Raw genomic sequence first — 27,807 nt, 5'->3', positions numbered from 1 at the left:
ATGTTGGTTACCTCTTGATTTTCCTAACTCTTTGTGATTTAGAATTAGATCGCTCAACTTAATTTTTAGCAATGGAATGTGTCTCTTGAAAACCTTTTTCTTTAAATAGGATAACTTTTTGGACTGCTGACATTTTATACGTAATTCCAAGCTGCATGTGCCTGGTTGGAGGTCGGGTACATAAACATTGTAAAAAATGTATACAGTGGTAAGGTAAAGGTAAAGGTAAAGGTAAAGGTACCCCTGCCCGTACGGGCCAGTCTTGACAGACTCTAGGGTTTGTGCGCTCATCTCACTCTATAGGCCGGGAGCCGGCGCCGTCCGCAGACACTTCCGGGTCACATGGCCAGCGTGACGAAGCTGCTCTGGCAAGCCAGCACCAGCGCAGCACACGGAAACGCCGTTTACCTTCCCACTATAAAGCGGTACCTATTTATCTACTTGCACTTGACGTGCTTTCGAACTGCTAGGTGGGATGGTAAGGTAAAGGTAAAGGTACCCCTGCCCGTACGGGCCAGTCTTGACAGACTCTAGGGTTGTGCGCCCATCTCACTCTAGAGGCCGGGAGCCGGCGCCGTCCGCAGACACTTCCGGGTCACATGGCCAGTGTGACATCGCTGCTCTGGCGAGCCAGCACCAGCGCAGCACACGGAACGCCGTTTACCTTCCCGCTATAAGCGGTACCTATTTATCTACTTGCACTTTAGGGGTGCTTTCGAACTGCTAGGTGGAAAGGAGCTGGGACTGAAAGACGGGAGCTCACCCCGCCACGGGGATTCGAACCGCCGACCATACGATCGGCAAGTCCTAGGCACTGCGGTTTTACCCACAGCGCCACCCGCGTTCCGTATACAGTGGTACCTCGGGTTAAGAACTTAATTCGTTGTGGAGGTTCGTTCTTAACCTGAAAATGTTCTTAACCTGAGGTACCACTTTAGCTAATGGGGCCTCCTGCTGCCGCTGCGCCGCCGCTGCGCGATTTCTGTTCTCATCCTGAAGCAAAGATCTTAACCTGAGGTACTATTTTTGGGTTAGCAGAGTCTGTAACCTGAAGTGTATGTAACCTGAAGTGTATGTAACCTGAGGTACCACTGTATATTCATTGCCCTGGTTAAAAGAAATCAACGCAGAGGAATTGTCAGAAGGGTTTGTATCAATTAAGCTCCCTCCCCCCCCCCCAGCTGACATTCAACATGAATTTTCAGCTATGGCTGCCAGGAGGGAGGATGCAGAAAGACTCCTAGTAGTTGTCTCCCACATTATTCCCATTAAATTCCAGTAGCAGCCTAAGTACACAGCAAGGCACATAAGGAGAAGTTCCACCCCCTGACTCTCCCAGCTGGCATTTACTCTCCGTTTGCTGCCTCCAGATCTAGCTTCCTGATCTTCAGCCAGTGGGTCAGGGCCTTCTGCTGAGTCTCAGCCTGACCCCAAGATCCATCACAGCAGCAGCAGCAGCAGCCCCATAGGAAATGAAAAGTGGCTCCCCCAGGCGTGTTTGGGCGAAAGCTGAGCCTAAGCTTCGAAAGCTTTAAGAGAACTGATGCAGCTGAAAGCCAGTAATTCTGAGAGTTTTCTCCCAAACTTTCAAAAGTGGAACTTGGCTAACTTAGGGAGCACCTCAAACCAAATGCCATCTGCACTGCGGAGGAAGAGGGGGGGCGGGGGGAGCGCACCGCCCCTGGCAGCGTGATCCAGGTGGGGTGCCATCGTGGCTGCCCCCGTCTGCGCTGGGTGTTACTGCCCCACAGGCAGCACATCACGCCCCTGCAGGCGGCTCGCCACGACCCCAGAACGCACGCCATGCCCCTGAGGGTGGCGTGCCACGTCCACGGGACACACGCCACACACCCCTAGGAATGTTGGGATCTCCGCTCGGCCAAGCTGATAAAGCTCATCTTCCTCTGGAATCACCCTCCCGACGAATAATTAACGACCTGAGCCTTTGATGAGGCTTTCAGGCATGTTCCGATTCAGCAGGGAATCAAAGCAGCACGCAGAAGTGATGAGATGTATGGCTACATCGTTATGCTTTATTTCTTACTACGCAGACAGAAAAATACATCCTCTCTCCGTGAGAGCAGAGAGCAACTGAAAGAAAGGAACAAAGGAAACAGGAAACCACTAACGTCACATCCCGTCTCCCGTCTCCCATGAGACTTCCAACAGTCTGGAAGGTCTCTGGAATGTAAACAGAGTCCTGTGACTCTAAGCAGCTGCTCAGTGGCAAACAGAAACTACAGTGGTACCTCGCAAGATGAAAAACGTGCAAGACGAAAGAGTTTTCCGTTTTTTGAGTTGTTCCGCAAGACAAATTTCCTTATGGGAAACGTCTTGCGAGTTTGTTTCCTTTTTCTTAAAGCCGCTAAGCCGCTAAGCCGTTAATAGCCGCTAAGCCGTTAATAGCCGCTAAGCTGCTAAGCCGCTAATAGCCATGCTTCGCAAGACGAAAAAACCGCAAGACAAAGAGACTCGCGGAACGGATTAATTTCATCTTGCGAGGCACCGCTGTAACTAGGACATGCGCCAGCCACGCCCCCACCTGCTGTCCGCCCCCCAGTGCCGGAGCATGAAGCTCCGCCACTGATCATCTGCTGGGATGAGCAGAGGATGAGCAGAGTTTGGAACACGCAAATTCTGGCGGAGCTACGGCAGGCTACAGCAGCCAAAATCCTCCCTCCCCACCAACCAATAAGAAAGGGAGATGGTTCCTGGTATTTTTAATGCAAAAACAAAACAAAAAACACCCTAGCCCTTTTGCTGCAGCAGCATTAAAAATAAAAATTAAATTTGCTTTTGCGGGTACAGGAGGCAGGGGAGGAGAAAGGAAGGAAATGGATTAATTCAAAGGACTCCAAATCCCCGGTGGACTTGGAGTGACTCATTTTTCATTTTCATTTTTTTTTACTACGGTTTTGTGCAACTGTGGAATATTAGAAAACTTGTACTTCAGTTACAAAAAACAAACAAACAAACAAAAAACCCTGTTGCACACAGATAAACAATTTCTTTCAGGCATGCATGTAGCAGAACTCAGATTTGTGGCACTTATGGAGCAACAGCAACATAGCACAAATACATCCCATCGAACACTGCCCAGTGGTGGGGAAACAGTGAGGTCGATTTTGCAGGCATCAGACTGAAAGCAACATGTACATGGAAACAGCCAGTCATGACCACAGGTCTGCCTTAGTGTGGCTGCAGTTGTACTAGCCCCCATCATCATCATCATCATCAACAACAACAACAACAACTTTATTGCACTAGCCAAAGGCCATGGCATCATTTACAAGGGGAACAAAAAGAAAAGCAACAATAACCATTAAAACCATTAAAACATCAGACACTACAAATACAATAAACCACGGTCACGTCTCCTAGAAATTATTTGTTGCATATGATAGAATAGCAGGAGGTTCTCAGGTAGAATGTGCCAGCTTAAATGTCCCAATCGCCTTTGCAATTGACCGCTATTTTATCTACGTAGTTCTTTTCTCCTGATCTTCTTAGCTGCCAACGCATATAGTGCTACCTCAGGCATGTCCAACAGGTAGATCGTGACCTAGAGGTAGATTACTGGACGTCTGCGGTAGATCACTGGTAGATCATTGGCTCCCCCCAAAGAAGCTGAACAGCTGTGGCTCCCCTAAAAAAAGCTCAACATTTTACCTGCTCCCTGAAGAAACCCAACAACTTTGACCCGAACCCCCCCCAAAATGGGCCTTCCTCCTTCCTAAAAAAAGTTCAACAACTTTGACCTGAAGCCCCAAAAAGGGGTAGATCACTGCCAGTTTTTAACTCTGTGAGTAGATCACAGTCTCTTGGGAGTTGCCCACCCTTGCTACTTTATAAGTTAAGAAGTCATCAGTATCACTCAGCAGCCATCTCACCCTTTCCACCCTGTTTGAGTGTGTTCCATTTGTGAGCAGGGTTTTTTTTTAATAAATCGGTCTCTTGGCTCTCTATAGCAGGCAATGCAATAAATAGTGGTACAGGTCCTCTAGGCAAGGTTGTCCACACAGACAGAGTCTCTCCTTTGCCGTACCCGACCATCCACCACCTCCGAGGACATCGACTGGAATCGTAATTCTGTAAAATACTAGCCCCTATTCATACCAACAAGCTCCTAACTGGACTTGTATTTAAGTGCACTGAAAACCTGAAGAAAAAAACAGATTTAATTTAATAATACTGTATACATTAATTATCATAAAAAAGAACCCGAGGGGGATATATGATTTACTTAAGATATATAAAACTAATTACATAATTAATTGTGCATGGAATTCTTTATATTGCAAGGTAATCAACAGTCGGGAGATTAAGTAATTGGAAATCTTATCAGCTCATTAGAAACCTGAATTGTGTGTTAAAAGTCTCCATTAAAAAATGTGCCCACAATTTCAAATTGACATAATTAATTGAATCTCCTGGCATTTCTGCAACCCATAGCAGATTTTTGGGTGGGCTTACATTGTTCAGTGTGTCTTCCTGTAACCCACAGGACTTGCTGGGTCATTTCAGAAGTGTATAGCTGACAATGCATGCTGATCATGCGACTGGAATTACCGGTACTTTGTTTTAAAATCCTGTTATATACGGCATCACATGCCTATTTTGACAAGGCGAGGATTGTTACGTTCAGGTTAGCTGCAGTAGAGCCTATCTATATTTCAGATTGCCCCTTTGCTTTCCTCCGGGCAAAGCCGAGTTGGAACAAACGTTTCTTCCGATTTATCTCTCAAGAGCAGGTTTTGGGGGCAAAAGCGGCAGGACAAAGGCGAAACCGTTTGGACTTTTGCCTAGAAAGCATGAAGAAAGTGGGAAAGGGCTCAGACCCAGAAATGTGTGCTTTTCTTTTGTCATCTTCCTTGAGGTTTAGCCGTTGATGTTTTAACTTCCCCCCACTGTGGCTATTCTTAAAGGTAAAGGGACCCCTGACCACTAGGTCCAGTCATGACCGACTCTGGGGTTGCAGCGCTCATCTCGCTTTCAGGCCGAGGGAGCCGGCATACAGCTTCCAGGTCATGTGGCCAGCATGACTAAGCCGCTTCTGGCGAACCAGAGCAGTGCACGGAAACACCGTTTACCTTCCCGCTGGAGTGGTACCTATTTATCTACTTGCACTTTGACGTGCTTTTGAACTGCTAGGTGGGCAGGAGCAGGGACCAAGCAACGGGAGCTCACTCCGTCGCGGGGATTCGAACCGCCAACCTTCTGTATTCTTAATAGTATGGGGGGATGTCAACACCCATTCCTGCATTCCAGTGGATTTTCACTCTCAAAATGTTTGGGATGGTCACATGTCTGAAGTAGTCATTCATGTGTGGTCTGTAAAAGGTATAGGTAAAGGGACCCCTGACCATTAGGTCCAGTCATGACCGACTCTGGGGTTGCGGCGCTCATCTTGCTTTATTGGCCGAGGGAGCTGGCGTACAACTTCTGGGTCATGTGGCCAGCATGACTAAGCCGCTTCTGGCGAATCAGAGCAGCACACAGAAACGCCGTTTACCTTCCCGCCAGAGCGGTACCTATTTATCTACTCTCACTTTGATGTGCTTTCGAACTGCTAGGTTGGCAGGAGCAGGGACCGAGCAACGGGAGCTCACCCCGTTGCGGGGATTCGAACCGCCAACCTTCTGATCGGCAAGTCCTAGGCTCTGTGGTTTAACCCACAGCGCCACCTGCGTCCCATGGCTATTCTTAAGTTGTTGCTTATGTACATTTAATGTTTTACCTAGCTATTATTTTAGCACTGTGCTTTTTAATTGCTGTTCAGAACAGCCTTGACACTGTGAGGGTCATAAATAAATATAAGCATTGAATCAGTTCCAGCCCATCTAACCATCTTCCCCTCCACAATGCCCTGAGCCTGAAATCCTCCCACCAAGCCCCCCCCCCTCCACATCTGTATTTAAAAACTTAGCCCCCGTAGGCATGGACATTAATCTTTCCATCAAAGTAATGAGATAATTACTTGGTCTGTCTTTTCAGACTTACAGAAGATGGATGGAAACTAATGTGTGGGCTGAGTCTTTAGTTTGCAGCTTGTTTTTCCCCACTGAGTCACCCAAAGTTTCCAGTGTCTACCACACCTTTGGTCTTAGCTCATCCAAATTCTCAGTCAGTTCTCTATTAGATCCTGTTTATTTGGGTTAGTGTTTGGTTGAATTTTGCGTGTTTGTGTGCGCAAAATTGCTTGAGGTATTCAGAATTATCTTATAACAGAGTTTGCCTCTATATTTTGTTGTTTTTAGCAACTGGTGTGATTTATTAATATGTTTTGAAGGAAAGTCTAAATTATCATTGAATTGTGATGCCAAACTCATCCAGTTAGCCGGATTTTGTACACCAGGGCAATTGCCTTGATTTGACATCACATCCTAGGGAGATCTATGGATAATAATAATAATAATAATAATAATAATAATTATTATTATTATTATTATTTATACCCCGCCCTCCCCAGCCAAGGCCGGGCTCAGGGCAGCTAACAAGCAATAATAAAAACAAGTTGAATGAATACAACTTAAAAACAAGATTTAAATACAACAATTAAAATAATGGAACATTAAAATATTAAAATGAAGCCTCATTGTAGGAGAAGGAAAAGAAAAAAGAAAAAGGGGGGCGGAGGGAATCAAATTGGCTCCATGCCAAAGGCCAGGCGGAACAACTCTGTCTTACAGGCCCTGCGGAAAGAGATCAGATCCTGCAGGGCCCTGGTCTCATGAGACAGAGCGTTCCACCAGGCCGGAGCCAGTGTTGAAAAGGCCCTGGCTCTGGTTGAGGCTAATCTGACTTCCTTAGGGCCCGGGACATCTAGGGTGTTGCTATTTATGGACCTTGCTCTCCGTGGGGCATACCAGGAGAGGCGGTCCCGTAGGTACCAAAAGATGTTCTGGCCCCTGAGTTGGTCTTTTTAGTTTATCCACTACAGATTTCCTAAACTGTAGGCTGGAGAAGTTGGGTCCATTAATTTCATGAGGTCTACTTTGAGTAAGATACCACCAAACATTTGGAGAATTGTGGTCCAGGCAGGATGGAGAAGGATTTGGAGACAGCGTTTTCTCCCTCCCCTGCTTCCTGTACTTGCAAAGCCCAGACTTATTTTTTTTTAAATAGAGCTGTTTTGTGCAAGGGCAGCTCTGCACGAAACAGCTGGTGGGTTATTGTGGTTTTTTTTAAAAAATAAATAAATTCTGGGAATATGCCTTCAACAACAACCAGCAGAAAGAGGCACACTGCCTCCTTTCCTCGTGGAAACAAAATGCCTCAGTTGTGCTCAGGCAATGAGCAAAGGGAAATGGTGATAGATAGCCCCCGCACGTGGGGGGGGACGACCTGTCTACACAAGGTGCTTCTGTGCATCCACAGATGGGTACGTTATGCCTGATTCCCCCCCCCTTACTGCATCATCTGTGGATCAGGAAAAGCCAGATGAGATTGGGGGGGGGGGCGACATTGTGTGAACAATGTGAGAAACTTGCACACATGAGAACTGTGGGAATGTTCAGGGTGGCAGGAGAGGATATATTGTTTATTAATATCCTTCCTGACTTGCGCTAGCAAGTTCCTTTACTTAGCAGAGTTTACATTCCCCTTTTACACGCACAGCAGATAGCTGGTTGCAGGCTCATGTGAGCCTCTCACTATTAAACAGTTCAATCTGTCTAAGATTTAATTGTACGTTCCTGGTAAGTTCCCATGAGTTCCTCTTAAAAGAATAAACATGCCACAATCTTATTCATAAGTCAGTAAAAGAAGTTTACTTACATCAGGCGGAGCACAGTGTGATCCCTGAAGGCAGACTTAGTTACAAATATATATATGTGGATCTATCCCATAGCAAAGAATGATCCCAGCGCCTCTGCTAGCTGAGAAGCTAGCAAGGCAGTCCTAGCTAGAAGCTGGTCGAATGAAGAATAAGTGAAAAAGAGAGAGAGTGATGTGTGACTCGTCCTTTTGTTACCTGGACAGGTTAGGTCATGTCCACCTTCTATCACATGCAACAGGAAGGATGCTCCAGCCCAGGAGGAAACAGGAAGTTTTGACTGGCTGCACCAAACATCCCCTTGCATGTCCACTCTAGGAAAACAAGGAATGTTGTACTTGACTGCTCCCAGTGGGTTACATCCCACAAGAACGATGCACCAAATCCACTTTAAAATGCTCTGTGTGTGCACTTTCTCTTACTAGCTAGCAATCAGCACTTTTCTAATAGTTTCTGCTTTGTGTTCTTGAGCAGAAAGAAAGTATCAGGTGTGTCCTGTTCCCCAACAAAAAAGAAATAAGATGAGATCAAGGTCATAGTGGGAGAATGGGTGGCCACTTTAGCGAAAGATGTGCATTTAGAGATTCCTTATCTAAATGTGATGGCGGGTTTAGCTTGTTGGAGTGTGTGTGTGTGTGTGTGTGTGTGTGTGTACTAGTTCCTGAAACAGATCCTCCATCAGTTGTAGCTGTGGCACAAATTTCGGGAACCAGACTGACCACTGCTGCTTAAGTGGTTTGACAAAGACCTCGGGGCAGCCGGTATTCTGAATAAGTTGAACAAACAAATGTGTGTGTGTGTATTTGTGCGTATGTGTATACTTTACCCCACAGCAGGCTTGTCAGCTGGGCCTCCGGCAGCCGAGGGAGGACACTCTGTTTAATGAAATGGTGTGGCAATGGCAGTTGTGCACTTCCTGCTAGACTCAATGCCTGAATCACATCATGTACGAATTTCCACAGGCTGAGAGGTGCAAGGAAAACAGTCTCTTGTCGGCTGTGGTCACTTCAGAAATTCCATGACTGCTGAAAGGAAGATGATGGGAACCTGGAGCAGAAAGAAGGTTGTGACTGAGGGGAAGAGCTAAAACGGAAGCTGGGAGGACAGGGAAGGGTGCGAAACACACCAAAGAAACACCTTCATGGCAGAGGGGAATTTTGCATGGCTTAAAAACCGCCTGGGGAACTGCCAGGAAAAAAACATGCAACCTAACAAAGCAACTGCAGAACAGCCAGTTTCATTACCGCTGAAATCAGCGGGAATACTTCTGACTTTTCTGTCTATTCAGCCCTTCCCTGTGATTTCATTGTGGTTGAGTCCCTACCTGGGCAGTACCAATTAATCATAAACAATCATCTGAGCTTTCATAATTTGAAATTCTAATAATTTAGATACCGTGCTTTCTGTACCATCTGCTGATGTTCCCTCTTTCCATGCCAGCCCCATCTCACATTACCTTGAGACATTTGTGTGGAAGGTGACTGTGGCATTTGTACAGAGCCCCCAGTCGTTTCATGGACTACAGTGGATGCTCAGGTTGCGAACATGATACGTGAGGGATGCACATTCACAACCCGCAGCGTTTGCAACCCGCCTCTGCGCATGCGGGGGTTGTGATTTGGCGTTTCTGCGCATTCACAAAGCGTGATTTAGTGCTTCTGTGCATGTGTGACTGCCGAAACCCGGAAGTAACCCATTCCGGTACTTCTGGGTTTCGTCAGTCCACAACCCGAAAAATAAGCAACCTGAAGCAGCTGTAACCCAAGAAACGACTGTATTGACCTGTACACCACTACTTTATCCTTCCGCTGCCACCAATTTTGTGGGAAAAACCCCAGGGTTCCCCAGTGAAGTATTGAGTCTCAGTCAGGTAGAGTTAACAATGAAGATTGCAGTTTATTTCAAACACAAACAAGTTTTAAAATATATTCGAAACGCTGTCACTCTATTCCCTCTCAGTCTTGTCCATGTCTCTAACTCACTCAGACTCATCTATCTCCCCCCCCCCAAAGAACCAACCGAACTAACTAACTGTCAAAACCTCTGGGAGGAGCCTCAAAATCAGGTAGGCTCCGCCCCCGGGCTTTCTTATTGGTCAACCTATTAACCCTTTCTCTCTCCCAATACAAAACTACCCCCAAAGAATGGGCAAACGCCACAGTGACAGATGACTAAACAAATGGAAAATAAAATAAAATACCACAACATGTGTTTTCTGGTATCTTTTTTGGGGGTGGGGAGGGACCCTATTTTGGAAACTGCACCGGGGCCCCGCCCCCATGTACCTTAATCCAGTTTTGCTAAGCAGAACCGCCAGCCAGATTCCCACCTGAGGTAACAACAAAAGGCCACCTCTGCTGCTGGGACATGGGCTCAGGAGGATGACAACCATTTGGTTATGCACTTCTTAAGAATATGACTCTCAAAACTCATATTCTTATTTGAAATTTTCAGCTAATTCATTCTGATGGTGAGCAAAATACCCGGGCTCCTATTGAATTTCTGTCTCTGTGCTACACACAGCTTTTGTGTCATAGAGTCTCGAATATTATTTTGGGAACTTCACATATGTAATGTATCCATCCCACTTCCTGGAGAATCTCCAGATGAAGAAAATGTGTGTGCAAGCAAAAATAATAACAAAATGGAACAAGAGCCTGCAATGCAATCAGTTGCCATAATCCTGCCTTGTTTGTTTAATTATGGTTTCCCTGCATTGTGGTCTGTGTGATTTCCTTGCTGGAACGTCTCCAAGATAAAGAAATGCTTTCTACAATGCAGTCACTCCCACATCTGACTCTTCTGTATGGAGGTTTTATACATCACCCGCAGTTAAGTCATCGCCGCAGCTTTACATAAATAAATAATAATTATTATGATCCAATATTGTAACTTTCCAGAAACCCCAGTATTTCATCAGATTGCTTTATCTAAACTGATGGGGTTACTGGGCCCATTTTCCTCTCCAAATATCACACTTTTCTATATAAAAGAATTGGAGTGACACAGAAGAGAAGAAGAAGAGTTTGGATTTGATATCCCGCTTTATCACTACCCAAAGGAGTCTCAAAGCGGCTAACATTCTCCTTTCCCTTCCTCCCCCACAACAAACACTCTGTGAGGTGAGTGGGGCTGAGAGACTTCAGAGAAGTGTGACTGACCCAAGGTCACCCAGCGGCTGCATGTGGAGGAGCAGGGAAGCGAACCCGGTTCCCCAGATTACGAGTCCACTGCTCTTAACCACTACACCACACTGGCTGTTTTCCTGCCATCAGGCAGAGTAAGGCCAGCTAAGGCAGCCACCCCAGGCGGCAGATCACTCTCAGGGGTAATAAATATTTGTTCTTCTGCCCTGTGTTGCCACCTGAACCTTCTCCCATTGAAATAAATTGACACCTGGATGGTGCAACAAACTTGTTTTCATCTGCAGCTGGAATTGAACCATTGGCTTGAAGCTACAAAAAAGGAGATTCAGACAGACCAAACACCAGGAAGAACTTTCTGGCACTAAGAGCTGTTCAACAGTGGAACAGACAACCTCAGTCGGTGGTGGACTCTCCTTCCTTGGAGGTTTTCAAGCAGAGGTTGGGTGGCCATCTGTCATGGATGCTTTAGCTGAGATTCCTGCATTGCAGGGAATTGAACAAGGTGACACTCAGGATCCCTTCCAAGTCTGCGATTCTATGACTTAAAATCTCTATGTTTAGCAAGATTAGTAAAGTTAAAGGGACCCCTGACCATTAGGTCCACTCGTGGACAACTCTGGGGATGTGGCACTCATCTTGCTTTACTGGCCGAGGGAGCTGGCGTACAGCTTCCGGGTCATGTGGCCAGCATGACTAAGCCGCTTCTGGCGAACCAGAGCAGCGCATGGAAACGCTGTTTACCTTCCCGCCGGAGCGGTACCTATTTATCTACTTGCACTGGCATGCTTTCAAACTGCTAGGTTGGCAGGAGCAGGGACCGAGCAACGGGAGCGCACCCCGTCGCGGGGATTCGAACCGCCGACCTTCTGATCGGCACTGTGGTTTAACCCACAGCGCCACCCGCGTCCCTAGCAAGATTAGTAGGTGTTCACAAATAAGAATATATCTGAATCACTAAATGAATTTTTACTAAAATATAAGTATGCAGAATTTAGCATTATTTTTTAGCATGACTGCATAGTCTGTTACATGAGCAGTTACTGATCTTTGGAACATTTTACAAATTGTCATAATCACACCTTAAAATGCAAATTCACATTTCAGATTAAAAAGACGATTTAAGGTTTTGTATTGGATCTTCAGTTCTCCCTGTCTCTACCTCACAACATATTAGGCAATGTATTAGAAGTGGTCCGGGAACATCTGTCTACTTCCCTCATCCATTTCCCCCCCTTTATCCTGCATTAACAATATATAAAAATGCTGTTTGGTGGTGTTGAAATTTTTCTTATTACTAGATCTACATCATCTTGTTTCCACCAATACAGTCAAGTCATTTACAATTTAGATTAATGGCTTAACAAGGGCCAGATGTGGCTGATAGCATAGAAAAAGATAGAAGAATTGGGGGCGGGGGATTCAATACATTCTTACATAATATTATAAACACCCTTGAAGCAAACAGCCTTGAAAACTAAGCCCACCTCAAATAAAGCATTAACGAAAGGAGCAAAATTCTCCTAGGTTTCAGAGGTGTGCAAAAACCTTTCTAGATCTCCTCTTAGTTGCTTGACATGCAGTCTGCAAAGTAATAATGTTATTATCTATATAGACATCTATGTTGACTTGTTTCAATACAGTTTCTCACAGTTCTAAAGAAAACAGAAAAATAGCGGAGGCATCCTGAGTTTTTCCACCTACAGACAAGCCTGAGAAGATGCTATTTCTCAGACTTGTTCATTTTTGAGTCTGGGAACGTTTTGATTCCCTTGGAAGATAAACTATATGAAACAGTCTTGAACAACTTTTTTTTTAAAAATGAAAACAAATCTTGATTTCCCCTTGCTAGAAATGTTTTATCCTGGCAGCAAGACTCTCTCTCTCTCTCTCTCTCTCTCTCTCTCTCTCTCTCTCTCTCTCTCTCTCTCACACACACACACACACACACACACACTTTTAGTAAATCAAATAATGGTTATTTTACCTTCACAAGGGAGTGAAAACCAACTGCATTCAATAGCTGAGCAGAAGGAGTGGGGGCGGGTATTCCTTAAAAGCAAATGTTCAAGAATTTTCCTTTTTAACAGTGCAATAATATTTATTAATTCTTGCAACAACAATAGCCTCCTCTGAGTTGCACACAGTGTGGTGGAGGGGGCACAGAATATTTTGTGTTCTGCCCTGCACGTCGCTGCCCTTCATTTCAGAATACATGTCCTGAGAAGTCACAATCCTGTGGGAAGTTTTCCCGTGCAATCCTCATGGAAATGAGAAGTGCTCTTGCACAGGAGAACTTCCAGGTGGGTTATGACCATGGCCATTTGATTCATAGCTTGCAACTCTACCTCTTTTTTCTCACTATTGCTTGGAGTTGTGCTGTTCAGCTGCAGCAACACAGCCCACTGAAAAGCAATTTTCTTTCCCTCTTCAAGCCCCCTGCGCTAACTTTGAGGGCTGGCAAACATCGTCTCACTCAGACTCTAAAACCCACATCCTCTTCTTCGCGGTGAAACTTTGAGTCATGCAGAATTATGTAAAAGAAAATAGAACTAGCTCTTTAACTTCTATAGAGACTAGAAGTGACAGAAGAAGACAAATCTTTTTGGAAATCTTGTGTGTCTCTTTCAGTAATATATCCGAAGTTGTCCCAATCATACTGGGAAGGAGTGTGTAGAGAGAGATCATTTCACATGTAGCATTTTTTCTTCTCTGGTTTTCGTCCAAGACCTTTTACCATGTTTCTTGCTGGGACAGCCTGGGCTGTCTGACCACTTCCCCTTTGCAATTAAGGAGTGAAACCACTTGCTTACGCACAATGAGACCATCATATCTCTAACCCCAAAGCAGGACAGAAAATCCAAGAACACTGTTATTCCTAGTCCAGGACAGAAGGAACGCAAGTTCAGGATATTGGACACAGAATGTGGTTGATAGGAAATGTGTGCAGGGTTTAAATTAAGCTTACTTGTCTGTGTATTTAAAACGTTTTGATGCTTTCTATCTATTTAAAAACAAACCAACCCAGAGGAGTTCAGCTGCTAGTGCTTCAGTGCAAAATCTTACATCTAGAAATTAGAGGCAATTATATTCATTTATTGCATTTAAATATAAAGTCAGCACCACCTTTAAATGTGAATAAGGGTTCTCGGATTTTGTACTTGAAGAGTACGGTCTGCATTTGAGATACATGATGCAGAAGACTGGAGCTTACAAAAGACGGGTGCTTGGAGTGTAGAGCACACCCTCCTTTTCTTTTCTTTTTTTCACAATAATATTTATTAATTTTCAATAGACATAAAAAAAGAAAATATGCAACAACACAACAGCATAATAACAACAAAATATAGAAATAAAAAATAAGAAAAAAGAATAACAGACTTGACATACCTAAACAGAAAAAAGAAACTCAATTAATTAATTAAAATCCATTTTCGTAAACATTTTAGTTGACTTCCTCTAATCTCCTCCACCTGAATTTCCTCTTAATACACCCTCCTTTTCTACACTCCAGACCCCTGTCCCAAACATCTTGTTCAGAATAGCAAAAAATCCTGGATTTTCATTAATGTTTTAAATGGCAGTTTGAAAGGAGGCACAGTTTGGAGGCAACAGAGACAAAAAGCGGGGGGGGGGGGGGAGAAAACTTGAAGCTAAAATTTATTGTGCACTGGAGACATTTTATTTTATGTTCCATTTTGGTTTATTTGTCTTGGTTCTTCTCTGTATTGAAAGACTGACCCGCACAGACATAAAAAAGGCCATCCTCTAGCTGCAACTGTCTGACCATCATTTGTGGTCCAAACACTTGTGGGAAGGGCACTTCCCCAGTCTGGAGGATGCTGCCAAGAGCAGTGTTGGGATGTTGTGCTTTTGAAAAACAGGGCTTATTTAAGATAAGCTCACGTGACAGCATAAAAAAAGAGAACAGTTGTGTAGGCATTACTGTCTCTGTGTGCCTGTTTTTGTGTGTGCATGATTCCAAAGTGAATAGCAGATACCTATCTGGAATAGACTGCGGATCTGAAAAATCTGGCACAATATCCTTGGAAAATCTGCCTGCCCTGAGACTGTGGTAAATAGCGTGGAGACAAGCTAGCCAACCTTGTTTTCCTAAGCTATTGACTAATCACTGAGTTTGTGTTCAGGATAACTGTGGCAAGCTAGTTCATGACCTCCGTGAACTCTTTGCACCCCATCGCCGGATGGTACGCAATGCTTAAGCAATGCGTTTAGACTGCGCATATACACAGACGTACAAGGGAGTGCGTCCCACTGAACTTACTGCACTGAACAGTGCAATTCTACATGTGTTTGTTCAGAAAAGACACATGCAGAATTGCACCGTTGGACAACGAGTGAATAAATGGAAGCACATCTCAGTTGCCTTCCCAAATGGTTTGCCAACTCAGAAGCATCCCAAACGCTGAGTTTGCAGGCCCAAACATGAGACCCTCTGGTGATGTCCCTCAGCGTGATACATTGAGTCTTGCATGCCCCCCAAGTGTACCAATTTTCCAGCGACGGTCCTGGAGTTACAGAAGCCATCCAGCTTTCTGATTTGATCCCAGAATGTCCCACTTTTCCTTTTTCCTCCCCTCCACATCTCAGAGAAGAATGGCATGTGGTCTATGTTATGTACTGAAGTTCTCACCCTGGGCCAGCAGGGGGATACTGTAGATAGTTATGCAAATGAAGGATCGAAAGTGACGTTCAGTGATTGGATAGTTTTAGAAAGTTGCTAGAGTAACGTACTGGAGCTCTATATAAGCAGGCTGACTGAGCCCTTCAGTTCAGTTCTGTTCTGGCCTCGGAATAAACAAGAGCTGTTTGAAGAATCGCTGTGTCGTCTGATATGTTCACCCACAACTTAACAGTCTATTTCACAGGATGACCACATTGGCTCTGCTCAGCTGCCCTCCCTCCCTGCAGCTTACAGGCAGCCCCCCTCGCAGCTGGCACTGAGCTGAAACTCCACCAGGCAGCAAAAGGGCTTTGGAGAGGAAGCCTAGGAGTCCTGGCCCTGCCCCCAGGACCTCTCTGGTGGCCTAACAGTCCTGCCCAGCCCATTTCCCTTCTCCTTTTCTTTTCTGGGAAAAGATATATAACGAATTGAAAGAAATGTTGAAATATACATTTATAAAGAAACCAGAGGCCTTTCTTCTTGGAATAACAGGTTTGGAATTGCCCAAGAAAGATGTAAATTTATTTTTGTATGCCACAACTGCGGCTCGTATTTTGTTAGCTAAAAAGTGGAAAACCCAAGAATTACCAATGATAGTAGAATGGCAGATGAAGATGATGGATTTTTCGGAGCTAGCTGACCTAACCGGAAGAGTCCGCGACCAGAAGGAGGAGGAGTATCAGGAAGATTGGATCAAATTTAATGATTACTTAGTTAAACATGTTAAGTTAAATTAACTGAAAACAGCTTGCAGATACTTAATTGGCTTAGGATTTTATTTAAGTTAAGTGATGAATTAATAGCTTTGATTTCATAATGTGAAGATCTAAGGATGTTAATGTTTAAGTTAAATTATTTTAAGAGCTATGATTTGGAAAACCGTTAAAAGGACATGCAATGAAATTTAACCAAGGGGAAGCAGGGAAGTCACTTAATAATGTTAATAAGTGTAATTTTTAATAAGGTTATGATTTATGTTTGTTTGTTTTATGTGTTTGTTTGTTTATAATGTTGTGAAAATCAATTTAAAAAATTGAAGGGGGGGGGGGAGAGTCCTGCCCAGCCCAAAGTCCACGAGCTGCCACTGGGCTCCCCTCCCCAGTCTTCTGCTAACATTCAGAACTGCCTTCTACTGAGTCACACCACGATCTGCTGAGCCCAAGATTGTCTAACGGGCAGCAGCTCTCCAAAGGCAAAGCCCCCAAGGCAAAAAGCCTTCCACAGCCTTGTTGCCAAAGCGTATTGAGTCAGAGAAAGCTGAACCCAAGATGGCTTGCATGCCAAGCAGGTGTTCTGCAGCTGAGATATTGCCTGTGCCCTACAGCCCTTCCCTTCTCCCAAAGGTGAATTCCCTCAGCCCTCCTGACAGAAGTGAAACCTTTGTAGCTGGCGCTGAGCAGCAAGAGAGGGGTCATGCCATGATTTTATCTGTCCCTCTTTTGCATTTAAGCACAAGTTTATTTGCACGATGGCACCGTGCCAGCACCGTACTTTCACTTTTGTCGTTTCAGTGCTCAGGCTGTGATTGCTGCGCTAAACAATGTAGGGGGGGAATGACATCAACAGGAAGTACGTGGGAGTAGCTACATCACAAAAGAAGTGACTTCCGTTAGACACCTTGCCATGGTGCCCTAGTGTATCAAAGGCGGTAGCAAAAACAAACAAACAAACTTAAAAAAGAGGAACATTTCTGGTGGCAAAAGTTTCTGGATATTTGCTAGAAGCTACAGACCACACACAAGGGATGCGGGTGGTGCTGTGGGTTAAACCACAGAGCCTAGGACTTGCCGATCAGAAGGTCGGCGGTTTGAATCCCTGTGACGGGGTGAGCTCCCGTGGCTCGGTCCCTGCTCCTGCCAACCTAGCAGTTCGAAAGCACATCAAAGTGCAAGCAGATAAATAGGTACCGCTCTGGCGGGAAGGTAAACGGCGTTTCCGTGTGCTGCTCTGATTCGCCAGAAGCGGCTTAGTCATGCTGGCCACATGACCCGGAAGCTGTCTGTGGACAAATGCCAGCTCCCTCGGCCTATAGAGCAAGATGAGAGCACAACCCCAGAGTCGGTCATGACTGGACCTAATGGTCAGGGGTCCCTTTACCTATACCTTTTACAGAACCACACATGAATGACTACTTCAGACATGTGACCATCCCAAACACTTTGAGAGTGAAAATCCACTAGAATGCAGGAATGGGTGTGGACATCCGCCCATACTATTAAGAATACAAAGCAAACTATCCTGAATGCACAAGAAAAAGGTGTCTGGAGGGCCTCAAAGAGTCAGTTTGGCTCCACCATGGAACTTGCAAATTGGCCTGGCACTCAGCCTTATCAGGTTTGTTGTGGGGAACAAATGGGATGAATGCATGGGCATTAGCGGAGCGCTGGGGGGTTAATCAGAATATTTGAAACTGAAATGCTCGCTGATGTCACATGGATAATGTTGTGGCGCATTCTAGCGATGTAACTGGCAACCTGACTGAGCAGTAGACAGCTAGACAGAAGATGAAGGCAGGTGGGTGTTCTGCCCCCCCAAAAAAACCCCAACAGCATAGATCCTGGCTACAGCCATAGATGAATGCCAGACATCCTCAGAGTGCAAAGACACAGATCCCCATTCAAATCAATGGAGTTAACTTTAGTTATGATTAACTTGTTCCACTGATTTCACTATCAACTTTATTTGCACCAGGGACAATATATTAAAAAACACAAGTTAAGATAACATTTTAAATGGCTTAACTAACACCCCCCAAGTCCCTGCCCCTCTAGCAATGCTGATGTCTGATGCATTCACATACCCTCCAGGGTTTGTAAATGTAACATATTTTCCAGGTATCTGAAGAAGTGTGCATGCACACAAAAGCTTATACCAAGAACAAACTTAGTTGGTCGCTAGCGCCTAAGGCCTAGGGCTTGCTGAACAGAAGGTCGGCAGTTTGAATCCCCGCAAAGGAGTGAGCTCCTGTTGCTCGGTCCCAGCTCCTGCCTGCTTAGCAGTCTGAAAGCATGCCAGTGTGAGTAGATAAATAGGTACCGCTCCGGCGGGAAGGTAAACGGCGTTTTCGTGCGCTGCTCTGCTTCGCCAGAAGTGGCTTAGTCATGCTGGCCACATGACTCGGAAGCTGTACACCGGCTCCCTCGGCCAGTAAAGCAAGATGAGCGCCGCAACCCCAGAGTCGTCTGCGACTTGGACTTAACAGTCAGGGGCCCCTTTACCTTTAACGTGCTCCAGGACAATTTTTTTAAAAAAATATTTTGACAGACCAACACGACTATCTACCTGAACCTAGAACCATATTTTCCAGGGACAGTCCTGGAATTATGAAAGCTACCCTGGCTTCTGATTTGATCCCGGAATGTCCTTATTTCCCCTGCCAGTGTCACCACTGCTGAGCTCGGGGAAGAGGATGATCCAGTGTTTGTCCTGAGCAGTTGAAGTGGTGGCTACAAGGAAGAATCCCGTTGCCTCTCCATGGCTGCCACTGCCATCCTCCCTCGTAGCAGCAGGGCTACGTTGGGTAGGAAAAAAGGAGGAGCAGAGCACAAGGAGTCTTGATTTTAAAATAGTAGTAATAATAATAATAATACTTTGTGCATCCGCATCGAATCTTACCCCTTTCTAAGATCTATTTATTGGTGTGTGTTTTTCTTTTTGTAAATCCAGCAAAGAATAAAATCAAATCAGGATTAAGGGTTTAAGTGGAGGGTGTGTGTGCTGTGTCCCGTTGGTGTGGTGGTGAAGAAGATGCTCTGTGCAGTTGGGGGGACCAAAAATGGGGGGTCAAGGAGGGTCAGTTGGGGGGGGGGAGTGAGAAACGTCTTTTTTCATCTGAGGAATGTTGGAGGGTGTGCATTTACTGGTGGAGTTTGGCTTGGTTTCTGGGAAGAAACTACCTTTTCAGAAATGGCTGCTTTCTGATCATGCTAACGCCCTCAGAACAGACCTCTTCCTTGCAGGCTTAAATTCAAGGTTTTCTGTAGACACATATAAATGTGCTAGATTCTCTCTCCCCTTTCCTTTGGCACAGACCCAGTGAAGAATGTCAAAAGGAGCAAGTTGGGACATGTAGGCGGCAAAGAAAGAGGTTTACATATTTTTCTGTGACTACCATAATGTTATATGTGTACTCTAAACTTAGAGATAAACTGGGTTCAATGTTTTGCTGTGAATCCATCTCTCTTTCTACTGCCTGCTTGTAATCTTTTTATTATCTTTCCGTGTCCAAACAACAAACCATGATCTGTTCTTTCCAGTCCTGTATATCTTTTTGCCATTTTCAGTGATACATCATCACTAATTTCTGTTTGGTGGAGTGGAACTATGAGAAACGTGATTTTGGAAGTTTTGAGGATATTGTTTTATAGCGTGATCCTCTACAGTGGTGCCTTGCAAGACGAAAATAATCCGTTCCGCAAGTCTCTTCGTCTAGCGTTTTTTTCGTCTTGCGAAGCAACTCTATTAGCGGCTTAGCGGATTAGCGCTATTAGCAGTTTAGCGGCTATTAAAGGCTTAGCGGCTTAGCGGCTAAAAGGCTATTAGCGGCTTAGCGGCTTAGAAAAAGGGGGGGAGCGAAAAAAATCGCAAGACTCGCAAGACGTTTTCGTCTTGCGAAGCAAGCCCATAGGGAAATTCGTCTTGCGAAGCGCATCGAAAAACGGAAAACCCTTTCGTCTAGCGGGTTTTTCGTCTTGCGAGGCATTCGTCTTGCGGGGCACCCCTGTATTCAGAAGTAAGTTCCATGGCTGTGAGTAGTCCTTACTTCTAGGCATCTGGAAACAAGATTATAGCTTTACAGTAGGATTATTATTTAAGTCCTTTGTTAGGGGCATAGATTTGTTCACTTTATTCTGCTCTTAGGTACTATATGTCTGCCTGGTTACTAATCCTATTTATCTTGGTATTAAATAAGAAGATAAGAGTTCAGAAGTCACATCTGACCAGACTCTGGCTCACACAAAGACTTCATTCCTTTTAACTTTGTCACATGTAGGTTTCCTTTTGATGGACTGTCATTACAACCTACAGTAAGTATCTTTAGGAACCCAAACATCATCCAATGAGTCAGTCGTTAATCTTCATGTTATTGAGCTGACTCAGCTTCCTTTCATTTTACACGGGTGCGGTGGTGTCCAAACTTTTTTCAAAGAGGGCCAGATTTGATGAAGTGAAGGGCCGTGGGGACCAGAGGGCCAACCAAGTTTTGTTGACCTTTTTTTTAACATTGAGGTTGTTGAGGTTTGAGTTTTTTTTAGGATTTGACTCCAGGGAATGAACTGCCTCAGCGGCCGGATTAAACCAACCAGCGGACCGGATTAGGCCCCCAAAACAGACTTTGGACATGCCTGGAGGGTCAGTTGTTGCTATTATTATTAAATTTGTATACCACCCTTCATCTGAAGATCATAGTGTGGTTCACAACATAAAAATACAAAATGAAAACACATAACACAATAAAAAGAAAGAAAAACCAATAACCCTCTTTCCACAAACACAAGGCCATAGTTGTTTTTTTAATCAGCCAAAAGCTCGGGAGCAGAAGAATGTTTTTGCCTGATGCCTAAAGATATGTAATGAAGGAGCCAGGTGAGCCTTTGTGGGGAGAGCATCCCACAAACGGGGGGGGGGCACTGCAGAAAAGGCCCTTTCTTCTTCTGCTGCCCTCCAGACCTCTCAGGAGTAGGCAACCTAAGGTCCGGGGGCTGGATGCAGCCCAATTGCGTTCTCAATCCAGCCCACGGATGGTCCGGGAATCAGTGTGTTTTTACATGAGTAGAATGTGTCCTTTTATTTAAAATGCATCTCTGGGTTATTTGTGGGGCATAGGAATTTGTTCATTATTCCCCCCCCCCAAAATATAGTCCGACCCACCACATGGTCTGAGGGACAGCTGAAAAAGGTTTCTGACCCCTGCCTCAGATGATGATCACATGTCAGAAGATGATCACATATCAGGAGCGAGCCAACAATAGATCACATGGAGTAAGTGAAGTTAACTCTTTATTAGACTGCCAGACCCAATGAGCACAGCAACTCTTCTTGGTAGGTGGTGTCCCTACGAGGCACTTGCTAAGCCTGAAGGACCCTGCCTTCCCACAGCTGCCTAAATCTTCTCCTCTCCTGGGTTCTTCCCAAGTAATCTGAGACGACACCAATGCCTTGCTCTTCCCACGTGCAGCATACCTGCTCCTTCAGAGGGAGTGTAACCCCACCAATCCGGTCTAGGGACATGCCCACTAACAGTGCCTCAGCCTTATCTGGACTGAGCTTCAGTTTGTTGGTTCCCGTCCAGCTAGTTTTTATCAGCCAAGACGGTCCAGGGTCCAGAGACAAGTGACCGATCCATGCACAATTTTCACATTCTGTGCTGTGTGCCCCTAACCTGGCCTGCCCCACTCCTGAAAACCATAGCTCCCCTTGCCCAGAACCAGTGCAATTGGCCATCACTGCTCTCCCTGGCTCATCTCCTTGCAGGCACATCTGACGTCCCTTAATTTATACAACAACAAAGCCAATTTGAAATCACACAGCTTAAAGAGCAGTTTAAAATAATTAGGGCAATAATAACAGCCACAGAACCTCCCTACAAAACCCCCTAACTAATATCCCAACCCAAGCATCTGTTCAGCCGCTCCAGCTTTTGTAGCTGGAGTCAGTCCAGGTCCTGCCCACCAGGCCAGGTCTTCCAGGACTCACAGCCAAGCTAAAATATCATAAAAAGTTCTGCCATAAAAGCAGCAGCAGTGTTACACCATTAATTCCTGATTGTAGGTAGGCATTCATGCTAATATATTAGGGCTGCCATACATCAATAATTTCCCTGACATACCCAGGATTTGGCCCTTGTAAACAGCATCTAGGTGAAAATTGCTTAAATGTGCATTAAAATCCGGACATGAAGATGTCGGAAGTGAATATTTTGGCAAATTTACTTAGAAGCAGCTCAAAACTTCTTTTTTATGATTTTGAAAAAAAAAAAGACTCAACAACTTTGGCCCAAAATTTATAAAGCTTGACAACTTTTGGGTCTACCCTATAATATATAAAAGAACAAAGGTGTTTTCAGGCATTTTGGTCCCTGAGACAGAACACCCAGAGGACTCTGACCCACTGCCTCTGATGAACATGAAATACTGTCCACCGAGAAGTTCTCCTGCACAATCTTCGTGAAATGAACATGAGCTGGTGAAACAGCACTGCTCAGCTCTCGCAGAGCTCCTTCTGTTTCAGTAGTGCTTATGTAGGAGAACTTCCTAGCAGATCATCCCTCCTGGCTCAAGTCTTTGTTTCCACCCTTCTACCCATAATGGAATCCCAAATCCCTGTTTGTGGCAGATTCATCTTTGAAAGCATGTGTTACAGGATCACTGCAGCAAATAATGTGTCCCAGAGCTCCCGTGGCTCAGCTCTAAGCCTGTTTTGGACGTCAGTGATCAGATGTGAGGCATGCTGAATAATTTTCACTTTGGTCAAAAACTAAACAAAACCAACAGCAACATTCTTTTTATGTCGAGGAAGGGAAAGGTCAGACATGTGTGTATAAAGATACCAGATAAAAACTTCAGAAACAACACTTATTAATTCCTTGTTTTGGCCTTGTACATAGCATTTCAATGCCAGGTACAGTGGTACCTCGGGTTAAGAACTTAATTCGTTCTGGAGGTCCGTTCTTAACCTGAAACTGTTCTTAACCTGAGGTACCACTTTAGCTGATGGGGTCTCCTGCTGCCGCTGCGCCGCCAGAACACGATTTCTGTTCTCATCCTGTAGCAAGGTTCTTAACCTGAGGTACTATTTCTGGGTTAGCGGAGTCTGTAACCTGAAGCGTCTGTAACCTGAAGCGTCTGTAACGCGAGGTACCACTGTACTAAGGAAGAGTTTATTTCATGTATTTTTTAAAAAGTGATTTCTGAGCCTTACTTCACCAAGAATGGCAACAAAATAAGGCAATATAAAACACAAGAAGCAGAAACATTAAAATCATTATGAATAAATCACATACTTTGCCACACATTAAACCTCGCTTTGCACCCCTCACCCAATAAGACAAAGCTATTGCGAAGTATGGAGCTAAGTGTGAGTTTGCACAATTAAAGACCTACATGGAGGTTGCTTTCCTCATCTGTATGCCATGTGGGTCTTTGAATGTTTGTGCTGAGCTCCATGTGGGGAAAATAAACTGTTGTCTTGAAAGTCTTCTCACAGGGTTATGCCTTTGAGGCTTCCTGTGTGGTTGCTGGTTTGTGTATCAGAAGTGCAGCCCAGTCCCACAGAACTGGAAAGGGTTTTCCTTACCTACAATGGAGAAGGCAGGCCTGGGCGTTTTCCGTGGCGCTCGGCTTGTTTCTTCAAATGGATGGTGCTTTGTCAGATGTTCTGCTGATCCCACAGACAGCACCATAAGCACCATGGAAAGTGAGAGATTTCAAGCAACACAGCATGTTGCCAAAACAGAGAAGAGCAGAGATGCAGTATGATTCCCGTCATGTTAACCTGGGTGTAAGTCCTGCCAACTTTAATGATAAATATATATGTGCACATTTTGCAAACTTGTCCAAGGCTCCTTTGCTTGCCCATGAGACACACCCTCCGCAGGCAACCCTGCCAGAAATAAGATGTGGTCTTTCTCCCAATTTCACCAGGTACCCAGGACAACCTTTGGCTAATTAATCCATCTATGGTCTTTTACCCCCCCCCCAAAAAAAAATATTTATTAAAGTTTTTAAAATATAACAATAAATAAATAAATAAAAAGAAACAAAATACAAAATACAACATAAAAACAGTTAAAAAACAAATAATTTTCCATAACATATCTTCCTTACGCTTATTTCCCCAGACCTCCTCATACCTCCCTTCTTTGTATTCCACTTCAATTTGTTAGTTCAGCAAATCCTTACCATTAAGCTTTTACCCATTTATAAACCTTTTTTTTTCGTATCTCCCAAAGCATTACAGCTGGAAACCCCTTAGTTTCTATCCAACATCCTTCTAATATTCATTAATTTTACAATATTTCTGTAAATAGTCTTTAAATTTCTTCCAGTCTTCTTTCACCAACTCTTCTCCCTGGTCTCGGATTCTGCCAGTCATTTCTGCCAATTCCATGTAGTCCATCACCTTCATCTGCCATTCTTCCAGAGTGGGTAAATCTTGTGTCTTCCAATACTTTGCAATGAGTATTCTTGTTGCTGTTGTAGCATACATAAAAAAGTTCTGTCCGTCTTTGGCCATCTATGGTCTTTTAAGCTCTCTCTCTCTCTCTGTGCGCACAGTAGGGGTTTATTTTATGTTTTTGGTTTTTATGTTACATACTTCTGCATTTTTATGTCATCCTTGAATGAAGGGTGGTGTATAAATTAATAAATAGTAATAATAATGTAGAGCAGCAGCGTGGTCTTTTACCTTTTATTTGGAAGAAATTGTTTCATTTAACTGGGACGCGGGTGGTGCTGTGGGTTAAACCACAGAGCCTAGGACTTGCCGATCAGAAGGTTGGCGGTTCAAATCCCCGCGACGGGGTGAGCTCCCATTGCTCGGTCCCAGCTCCTGCCAACCTAGCAGTTTGAAAGCACATCAAAGTGCAAGTAGATAAATAGGTACCGCTCCAGCGGGAAGGTAAACGGCGTTTCCGTGCGCTGCTCTGGTTTGCCAGAAGCGGCTTAGTCATGCTGGCCACATGACCCGGAAGCTGTACGCCGGCTCCCTCGGCCAATAAAGCAAGATGAGCGTCGCAACCCCAGAGTCGGTCACGACTGGACCTAATGGTCAGGGGTCCCTTTACCTTTACTGGGACGCAGGTGGCGCTGTGGTCTAAACCACTGAGCCTAGGGCTTGCCAATCAGAAGGTCGGCAGTTCAAATCCCCGCGACGGGGTGTACTCCCATTGCTCGGTCCCAGCTCCTGCCAACCTAGCAGTTCGAAAGCACGTCAAAGTGCAAGTAGATAAATAGGTTCGCCAGAAGCGGCTTAGTCCTGCTGGCCACATGACCCGGAAGCTGTACACCGGCTCCCTCAGCCAATAAAGTGAGATGAGTGCCGCAACCCCAGAGTCGGTCACGACTGGACCTAATGGTCAGGGGTCCCTTTACCTTTAATTGTTTAATTTAGAAATGGTGGCATCCCATACATTTTATAGCATCTTAGGGTGTAAAAACAGGACATCGGAATGTGACCATTGCTAACAATAAAGGTTCTGTTACATTCCCAAGACCCTCCTCCCCTTCGGTTGGTGGTCCTCTGAGGTGCGGTAGGGGGGCCAACACGCAGCCGGGTTCTACGGAAGTTTCTTTGGACGTGGTTCCTAACTGAGTGCAATGGGATTTAAATTTAGGATTATTGCTTTGAACCATCAACGCGGATGCCAGGAAGGAAGAGCGAAAGAGCATAGTCTAATCCAAACAGAAATAGGAGTGCAATGGCTTTATCAAGACCCAGGTGAAAGACTTCTGGGAAAAGATTTATAATGAATTGAAAAAAATGTTGAAATATAAGCTGTTCGTATTTTGTTAGCTAAAAAGTGGAAAACCCAAGAATTACCAACGACAGAAGAACGGCAGATGAAGATGATGGATTTTTCGGAGCTAGCCGACCTAACCGGACAGTCTGCGACTAGGAGGAGGAGTATCAGGAAGACTGGATCAAATTTAATGATTACTTAGTTAAATATGTTAAGTTAAATTAACTGAAAACAGCTTGCAGATACTTAATTGTCTTAGGATTTTATTTAAGTTAAGTGATCAATTAATATGTTTAATTTCATAATGTAAAGATCTAAGGATATTAATGTTTAAGTTAATTTTTTTTAAGAACTGTGATTTGAAAAACCGTTAAAAGGACATGCAATGAAATTCAACCAAGGGGAAGCGAGGAAGTCACTTAACAATGTAATAAGTGTAATTTTCATTATGGCTATGGTTTATGTTTGCTTGTCTTATGTGTTTGTTTGTTTATAATGTGAAAACCAATAAAAAAAATTGGAAAAAAAATTAAAACGAGCGGGCTGGATTTTGGCTTCCACACAAGCCCCCTCCCCCGCTCCAAGTGAAAGGAGAAAAGTGAAAGCGGGGGGGGGGGGAGGGAAAAAGGGAACCTCCCCCCCCCGAAGGCGATTCTGAAGTTCTCCAGCCGGGCGCAGGAGCGGATGATCCGCCACAGCGTTGCTGCTGCAGCTGCTGCTCCTCGACGGCTCTCCACCGGGGTTGCGCAGCGTCCACGACAAGCAGCCGCCGGCTTTTCCGCCTCCTGGCCGGGCTTCATCGGCGCGCTGCCCTTCCTGCCCGTCGGGGCGGAGCCGGTCCCGGCTGGGCGTCGCCGTCGGGCGAGCCTATAAAGGGCCCGTCGGGCGGCGCTGCGCTCCGGGCGGCAGTTTGGGCGCGAGCGCGCGGAGATGCGGCGCGCCAGCCGAGACTACGCCAAGTACTTGCGCGGCGCCGAGGAGCCGGAGGGCGCCCCGCCGCTGCCTTCCCTGCCCGCGCCGCCTCCGCCGCCCAGCGCGCAGCCCTCCGCCGCGCCCGCCTCGCGCTCGCTGCTGGCCGCGCTGGCGCTGCTGGGTCTCGGCCAGGTGGTCTGCAGCATCGCCCTCTTCCTCTACTTCCGAGCGCAGGTAAGCGGGGCTCCCTGGCGAGGGATGCGCGCGGGCGCACCGACTGCGCGCGGCTCCCGGCGCGCTGGGCGGCGGCGGCTGGGGGGCTTGAGCGCAGGTCCCAGGGGAAGGCTGACCATCAGGGCAATGGCTTCTTCTTGTTGTTTAGTCGTGTCCGCCTCTTCGTGACCCCCTGGACCAGAGCACGCCAGGCACTCCTGTCATAGCTGTCAATATTTTCCCCTTTTTAAGGGAAAGTCCCTTATTCCGAATAGGATTCCTCGCAAGAAAAGGGAAAAATCGACAGCTATGACTCCCGTCTTCCACTGCCTCCCGCAGTTTGGTCAAACTCATGTTCATAGCTTTGAAAACACTGCCCCACCATCTCGTCCTCTGTCATCCCCTTCTCCTTGTGCCCTCCATCTTTCCCAACATCTGGGTCTTTTCCAAGGAGTTTTCTCTTCTCATGAGGTGGCCAAAGTATTGGAGCCTCAGCTTCAGGATCTGTCCTTCCAGTGAGCACTCAGGGCTGATTTCCTTCAGAATGGAGAGGTTTGATCTTCTTGCAGTCCATGGGACTCTCAAGAGTCTCCTCCAGCACCAGAATTCAAAAGCATCAATT

General features: G+C 45.4%; 1 protein-coding gene and 1 long non-coding RNA gene across 2 annotated transcripts in view; one reads left to right on the top strand and one right to left on the bottom strand.

Moving 5' to 3' along the window:
- LOC308594052 overlaps window positions 1-27,807 on the bottom strand; it is a 294,546-nt gene that overhangs the window by 61,590 nt on the left and 205,149 nt on the right. The gene's annotated exons all lie outside the window — the stretch shown is intronic.
- The window catches only part of TNFSF11 (TNF superfamily member 11), a gene marked incomplete at its 5' end in the record, with an annotated part of 32,120 nt that continues 31,303 nt past the window's right edge, over window positions 26,991-27,807 (top strand). The window contains one exon of the mRNA XM_081206579.1: window positions 26,991-27,206. Within this exon, the coding sequence (XP_081062705.1) occupies window positions 26,991-27,206 (216 nt within the window). The remainder of the gene's footprint in view (window positions 27,207-27,807) is intronic.

Source organism: Podarcis bocagei (assembly GCF_964188305.1).
Source record: "Podarcis bocagei genome assembly, chromosome: 8".
NCBI classification, from domain to species: Eukaryota; Metazoa; Chordata; class Lepidosauria; order Squamata; family Lacertidae; genus Podarcis; species Podarcis bocagei.
This window is presented reverse-complemented; position numbering and strand designations above follow the sequence as displayed.